The sequence below is a fragment of the Citrus clementina genome, unplaced genomic scaffold (assembly GCF_000493195.1).
Source record: "Citrus clementina cultivar Clemenules unplaced genomic scaffold, Citrus_clementina_v1.0 scaffold_3, whole genome shotgun sequence".
NCBI lineage: Eukaryota > Viridiplantae > Streptophyta > Magnoliopsida > Sapindales > Rutaceae > Citrus > Citrus x clementina.
In genome coordinates this window covers 30,949,372-30,956,535 of record NW_006262339.1, presented here as the reverse complement: position 1 = coordinate 30,956,535, position 7,164 = coordinate 30,949,372, and the positions used below count along the sequence as shown (strand labels likewise).

General features: G+C 36.0%; 1 protein-coding gene across 1 annotated transcript in view; it reads left to right on the top strand.

Moving 5' to 3' along the window:
* Positions 1-6,389, top strand: part of LOC18047784 (probable leucine-rich repeat receptor-like serine/threonine-protein kinase At3g14840) — a 7,454-nt gene extending 1,065 nt beyond the window's left edge. Inside the window, 23 exon segments of the mRNA XM_024187929.1 lie at positions 409-480; positions 605-673; positions 1,207-1,278; positions 1,376-1,450; positions 1,570-1,638; positions 1,808-1,879; positions 1,977-2,048; positions 2,141-2,209; positions 2,290-2,361; positions 2,449-2,520; positions 2,613-2,678; positions 2,757-2,819; positions 2,914-2,949; positions 3,127-3,170; positions 3,483-3,865; positions 4,200-4,395; positions 4,574-4,750; positions 4,906-5,024; positions 5,090-5,300; positions 5,406-5,609; positions 5,612-5,642; positions 5,733-5,883; positions 5,980-6,389. Of these exon segments, the coding sequence (XP_024043697.1) occupies positions 409-480; positions 605-673; positions 1,207-1,278; positions 1,376-1,450; positions 1,570-1,638; positions 1,808-1,879; positions 1,977-2,048; positions 2,141-2,209; positions 2,290-2,361; positions 2,449-2,520; positions 2,613-2,678; positions 2,757-2,819; positions 2,914-2,949; positions 3,127-3,170; positions 3,483-3,865; positions 4,200-4,395; positions 4,574-4,750; positions 4,906-5,024; positions 5,090-5,300; positions 5,406-5,609; positions 5,612-5,642; positions 5,733-5,883; positions 5,980-6,354 (2,770 nt within the window). The 3' untranslated portion in view covers positions 6,355-6,389.
* Positions 6,390-7,164: the final 775 nt, after the last annotated feature.

Genomic DNA, 7,164 nt, shown 5'->3' with positions numbered 1-7,164 from the left:
AACTCTTCTTTTTTTAGTTCCGGGGGGGGGGGGGGGGGGCGGCAAATTGTTTGATCGTACACAATTGTTTGTTTTCAGATGTGTGGCCGAATCTCGAAAGAAGAATTATGCGATATCTATGCAAACAAATATTTTATCATTTTTCTCTTTTCCTTTGATGATGGTGAAAAATGAGTTGTACTCATTTTCAGTCTGATAAAAAAACAGGCTGAGAAATGGTGCCACTAAACACGTTTCTTATTTTTCATTTCTGGAAAACAGAAAACGGTAAACCAAAAACGGTACCAAATCAAAGTAACCAAACGCCCCTGCATTATTTGTTTGTTTATCTATATTATTCACTTGCCTTTTTTTTTTTTTTCCTTTTTTAAGTAATAAATCAAGTCTCATACTTTTCATCTCAAACAGAGTTCTGAAGGAGCAGAATCTCACAGGAGTTCTCCCACCAAAATTGGCCGAACTGACTTTCCTCCAAGATATGTAAGCACTTCGCCATTCCAATTTTACCCTTCATTAACTGTAAATTTTCCCATTAGACATTTACATATGTTCATTTTGTTACATATATAATTAACGAAATTAATTAACTGTCTGACATGAACAGTAGTCTCCCTCGCAACTACCTTAGTGGCACTATCCCTTCAGAATGGGCCTCTCTGCCACTTCTTAATATGTATGTCATACTTTTTCTTTACTATATTATGTAGTGTACTTATGAAAATTCTCTAATGCGGACGGTTTTTTGGTTGGTCTTACTAATAAGTCATTTCATTTCTAACTTACGTCAATTCAAAATCAGTTATTATTCAAAATGTAAAGTTTGTTGTCAAACTCTTACGGGTCTTGAGAAACTAATTTTGGGTCAACTGTAAGTTACAAAGAATATAACTTTGCAGCTGTCTATTTTTTGCTAAATCATATATAAGTAACTACGGGAGATTGATAACATATATAATAAAGAATTTGAGATCAACCTTTAATATTTTTTTAAACCCTTACTTATCAACTAAATCTTTTAAATTAAATAATTTTTAAAATATAGTATCAGAGTTAATGTCTCACTCATCCCACCTGCAAATTCCTTCAATTCGTAGCTCAATTTCTGGTTATCTTGCTTCATGAATGTAAACGTGATGTTCATTTTTAATTTAGATGAACAGAAGATATTTTACATTTAAACTAACACATATGGGATTCTTGTTTCAGTTCCCTCCTAGCAAACCGGCTAACGGGTCCAATCCCAAAATATTTAGCAAATATTTCCACACTTGTCAATCTGTGAGTTTTTATTTTCGTATCTCTTTTTCCCCTTTCGATTTTAGAAAAATATTAATCTTGTTTTAATTGATTCTTTTATGTTCGGTAAAATGAATAGGACCGTCCAATACAATCAGTTTTCAGGAGAACTGCCTGAGGAGCTTGGTAGTCTACTCAATCTTGAAAAAACTGTAAGGGATACGAGATTCATATAAACTTGTATGACCCTTTTATTCCAAATCAAAATCCTGAAGAAAAAACTTACATTTATTAGATTGATAACTCGGCTCGTTATTGCTCTTGTTACAGACATCTTAGTTCAAATAATTTTACTGGGGAGTTGCCTAAAACATTTGCTAAGTTGACCAATATGAAGGATTTGTAAGCTTTTGATTTTTCGTACTCTTTCACAGTCTTCTTTCTTGAATTTGGATTCAGTGCTAATCTCAGCTATGCTGCTTCTTGAACAATTTAGCATCTTGCGTGTGTTTAAAACAGTAAATGGTCATTAATTTATTTATGTTTTCTTTTGTTATCCCAAATGATGCAGTCGAATTGGTGATAACCAATTCACAGGACAAATACCTAGTTTTATTCAGAACTGGACAAAGCTTGAAAAACTGTAAGAGCTAGTTTTTTTTTTCCCTTAATTCATTATTTTATTAACAATAAATTATGCGTATGGTGACTAATGAAATAAATATTACATGTATCAACAGATTCATTCAGCCAAGCGGTTTGGTTGGGCCAATTCCTTCTGGCATTTTTTCTCTGAAAAATTTAACTGACTTGTATGTATGGTTTTTCTATTTTTGTTACTCATGTGCATAATGTATTTGACTGATACTAGGCTTATTGGTTTTTGTTGAATTTCACGATGCAGGAGAATTAGTGACCTGAATGGACCTGAAGCAACTTTTCCCCAACTTGGTAATAAGAAGATGACGAACTTGTAAGTATCCAATTCATAGAAATTTTGTTCATCTTTTGGCTTGTTGAAAGATCTCTTAATGTTTGATCCTGTCATGGCAGGATATTGAGGAATTGTAATATCACAGGAGAGCTGCCTCCTTATCTTGGGAAAATGACAACATTGAAAGTCTTGTTAGTGCAAACGTTCTTTATTATCTGCAGGTATACATACGGGGAAATTTCAGTTAATTTATGATTCTTTTATGAATTTTCTTTCAGGGATCTCAGCTTTAATAAACTAAGCGGACATATTCCAAGCAACTTCGATGATCTATACGAAGTGGATTACATGTAAGCATTTTATTTTCTTACTGCAAATTTCCCTCTTCTAAGCGTGGGTTGTTTGACATCTTTTACTGCTTTGTTATTATAATTTGCTATAGATACTTCACCGGAAATTTGCTAACTGGAGCGATACCTCCTTGGATGCTTGAAAAAGGAGACAAAATGTAAGCTTCCCCTTCGCACTCTTGGTGCAATTTTTTGCATTCTGGAAGACGATGAGTCACATAAAACACTGTTTGCAGAGATCTTTCATATAATAATTTCACTGATGGAAGCGCAGAGTCGAGCTGCCAAAAGCGAAGCGTGTAAGAATACTATTAATTGAAGCTTTTAAGCACCTCCATCAATAAACTATCTTCAATACACTGACTAAGCTTTATACTTTGTGCAATTCTCTAGGAACTTGTTTGCCAGCTTCTCAAAGGGCAATAACTCGTAAGTTTTCAATTCACTATCTAGTTATAACATATTGAAATGCATAATAGAAGCTTTTTGGTTTTAAGTTAATTGGGTATTGGCATTGTCTGGATATATATTGCTCTGGCGAGTTTATCAAAATTCGATTATATGTTATGCTGTTATGATGCTGACCTTTACGTTACATCTTTCCAGCACCGGAATTGTATCATGCTTGAGAAGCGTCCAATGCCCAAAAAGTAAGTCATGATCTGAAATATTCTTTCATAAATACATTGAATTTTCCTGATGAAAAAAATCTTATAATTGACAAAAACATGGAAAAGACCAGTTAATTTCCCGCAGCTCCTATCTTATTTAGCATACTAAATGTTTGTCGCATTTTTTTATATTAGCTTCTAATTTGAGGTAATTCCTTCAAACCCAAAACTTTGACTACCTTGGACAACAATACTACGCTAAGTCATCTGCTGCTAAAATTCATTGGTTGTTACTTGGCTTTTAAAAGTTTTTACTTGTACACTGGATGCTCACTGTTGTTTTTGTTCTAGCTTACTACTACTCGCTTCATATAAACTGTGGCGGGAGTGAAGTGACTGCCAATGGAGATACAGCATTTGAAGAGGATACGTATGAGGCAGGGCCTTCAACATTTACTCTAAGTAGAACAAATTGGGGGCTAAGCAGCACTGGTCACTTCTTGGATAATAGTATCAAAACAGACACTTATATTCAGACAAATACGTCTAGACTTTTGATGAGCGATTCTCAATTATACACAAACGCCCGCCTTTCTGCCATATCTCTAACCTACTATGGATTCTGTCTGGGGAATGGAAACTACACAGTCAAACTTCACTTTGCAGAGATACTGTTCACTGATGACAAAAATTTTAGCAGTTTTGGAAAGCGCATATTTGATGTTTACATTCAGGTGACTAATATTTAATACTACCTCAGCACCACCAATCATGGTTGATTCTAAATCTTTTCTTGAATATTGAGCTAGCAAATCGTTTCCAGTGTATCCTCATGTAGATTTTAATTTCGGTTGGGATTCAGAAAGCTGTTACATAACAGCTTGAGTCCAACAAGCTTGTTAGATGTAGTCGGGTTGACCTTAATGCACACATAATTACTCTCATGGATTCGCTTTTGGATTTCACAAAAACTTCTTTAAATAAAAAAAGAATGTAATAGATATTCTCCATCTTGGATTTTACTTTAACTTGCATAAAAATTTAAGTTAATTGGAAATATGGTTCCAGGGGAATCTTGTGCTGAAGGATTTGAACATTGAGAATGAAGCTGGCGGCGTTGGTAAAGCAATTGTAAAACCATTTTCTGCGGCCGTGACCAACGGGACCATGGAGATCCGTCTATATTGGGCTGGGAAAGGGACAACTGAAATTCCTTTTAAAGGAGATTATGGTCCCCTCATATCAGCAATTTCTCTCAATCCTGGTAGGTTTAATACTAACTCAAGGCTTCTCTCATCTAATTTGATACTTTCCCATTTCTTAAGTGCCTTAGATTTTACAAATTCCCAAAGGTTATTTCTACGGGAATTCCTTGTATTTAAGTGATTTTCAATTAGATAACCCTCACATTGGAGAGATGTGTAACTTTCTATGTGAAGCAGATTTCACACCCCCGTCAGAAGATGGAAGCAGTAGTATATCAGAAGATGGAAGCAGTAGTATATCAGTAGGCAAAGCATTTGGAATCGCAGTGGCTGCAGCATTTTTGATAATCCTAGTTGTGGTGGGTATCCTTCAGTGGAAGGGCTGTTTTAGACCAGAAAATACTCTGGAACGAGGTAGTGCACTGATTAATTAACAAATATTTCTTACAAATAAATAATTCTCTAATTCAAGTCTTTAAAAGATTATGAAAATAACGATATCTTGATTTTACGGATCATTTTGTTATGCTTATGTTTCATTTTTATTAACCCAGTAATTTCTTCCACAGAGCTGCGGGGTGTAGACTTGCATACTGCTTCTTTTACATTGAAGCAAATTAAAGCTGCCACAAACAACTTTGCTCCTGATAACAAGATTGGAGAAGGCGGTTTTGGCCCTGTTTACAAGGTGTGTTTTGCTCGAAACAATTCCTTTTTGTTTTTCAAATCTGACTGCATTTCTTAAAAATGCAGGGACTTTTGGCAGATGGCACAGCGATTGCAGTCAAGCAACTTTCTTCCAAATCAAAGCAAGGAAATCGAGAATTCATTAATGAGATTGGCATGATTTCTGCTTTGCAACACCCTAATCTTGTAAAGCTTTATGGATGTTGCATGGAAGGAAATCAATTGTCGCTTATTTATGAGTACCTGGAAAACAACAGCCTTGCTCGAGCCATGTTTGGTATATATTTCAACTACACAGTATCGGTTTGCACATAAATCACACATACATACATATGTGGTATTAGATTCTAGTCATGTATCGTCTTTCTTGAATGATTTGAAGGTCCTGAAGAGCATCGGTTGAAGTTGGATTGGCCAACAAGGCGCAGGATTTGCCTCGGTATAGCGAGAGGTTTAGCTTATCTACATGGAGAATCAAGGATAAAGATTGTGCATAGAGACATCAAAGCAACCAATGTGCTTCTTGATAAGGACTTAAACCCTAAAATATCTGATTTTGGTTTAGCCAAGCTGGATGAAGAAGATAACACCACATAAGCACCCGAGTTGCCGGAACAATGTGAGTCGCTGCATACTAATTTCTCATCAATGTTTTCCACTTTCCTTCTCATACATTATCAATTTAATATTCAAATTCACGACCTTGCAGTGGATATATGGCACCAGAATATGCAACACGGGGCCATTTAACAGAGAAAGCAGATGTCTATAGTTTCGGAATTGTTGCCTTGGAAATTGTCAGCGGTAGAAGCAACGTTTTTTCAAGGACAAAGGAGGATAAAATTTATCTTCTGGATTGGGTAACATTTAGGCTCCTACAATCTCTCGTTTTGCATTGTTTCATCTTGAATTTATCACCAACCAAATATATGTTGTTTCAACTTCTTTTCAATCAGGCGCTTGTATTGAAAGAGCAAGGAAATTTAATGGAGCTAGTTGATACAGATCTTGGTTCAAATTTTGACAAAGAACAAGTGATGGTGATGATCAATGTAGCTCTGCTGTGTGCCAATGCTTCTCCTACGAATAGGCCTTCGATGTCTTCGGTCTTAAGCATGCTCGAATGCGGTGTTGATGTTCCAGATTTAGCTCCAGATTCAAATGTCTCAGACATTGATGAAACCAAATCAGAAGCAATGAGGAGATATTACCAATTCAGCATAGAAAAAACTGCAAGTACTATACCAAGCAAGTCGTCAATTTATGGGCCACCTACAGGTTCTTCGACGTCTGGAGTTGACCTCTATCCGTTCAGTGTGGATTCCGACTGATTATTGTAGTAACTCAGATTAGAGAATTATGCTTGAATGCTGTGTGTATATTTTCTTCTCATTCTGTCTTCTTTTCTTCTTTCTCAACATAAATGTTAAAGACATTCAGCATATAACTTCTAAGGCTCAGTTTCGTATAGTGGCGTTGTGGTTTCAGGACTATTGCAATTTTGAAATGGGAGTTTATAATACTATCAAATTTCTGGTGGCTGCCTCATCCCCAACAATATTTCTCCGAATTGCCTCATTTCGACCACCAATGGAAGGCTATGGAGAAGATCAGATTTTTTGGTCTGAATCTAAAAAAGGAAATTTCACTGTAAAATCAGCATATGATGCTCTTTCCAAAGAGATTAAGGGAGAGGATGATCAAATATGGAGCTGTGTATGGCGTTGGAATGGTCCTCAAAGTATTCGTGTTTTCCTTTGGTTGGTGTTGCATAATAGATTGAAAACAAAAGCTGAGATTTCAAGAAGACATGTTCACTTAGATAGCAGTTGTGATCGTTGCGGTGATGGAGATGAGAATACTTTGCATGTGTTACGGGACTGCATGGTAGCTAGGAGATTTTGGTACGCCATCCTCCCGATACATCAACGTCAATATTTTTTCTCTCTGAACTTGAAAGACTGGATGAGCTATAACTTGACGAACGCGGACCAGGTTGGATCAGATCTCAGTTGGAATATTTTCTTTGGGGTAGCTATATGGCGTCTCTGGTCTTGGCGTAATAAATTTTTATTTCATGGCATGACTTGGGATTGTGCTACTATGATATCTGAAGTCAAGATAAAAGCTACAGAATTTCA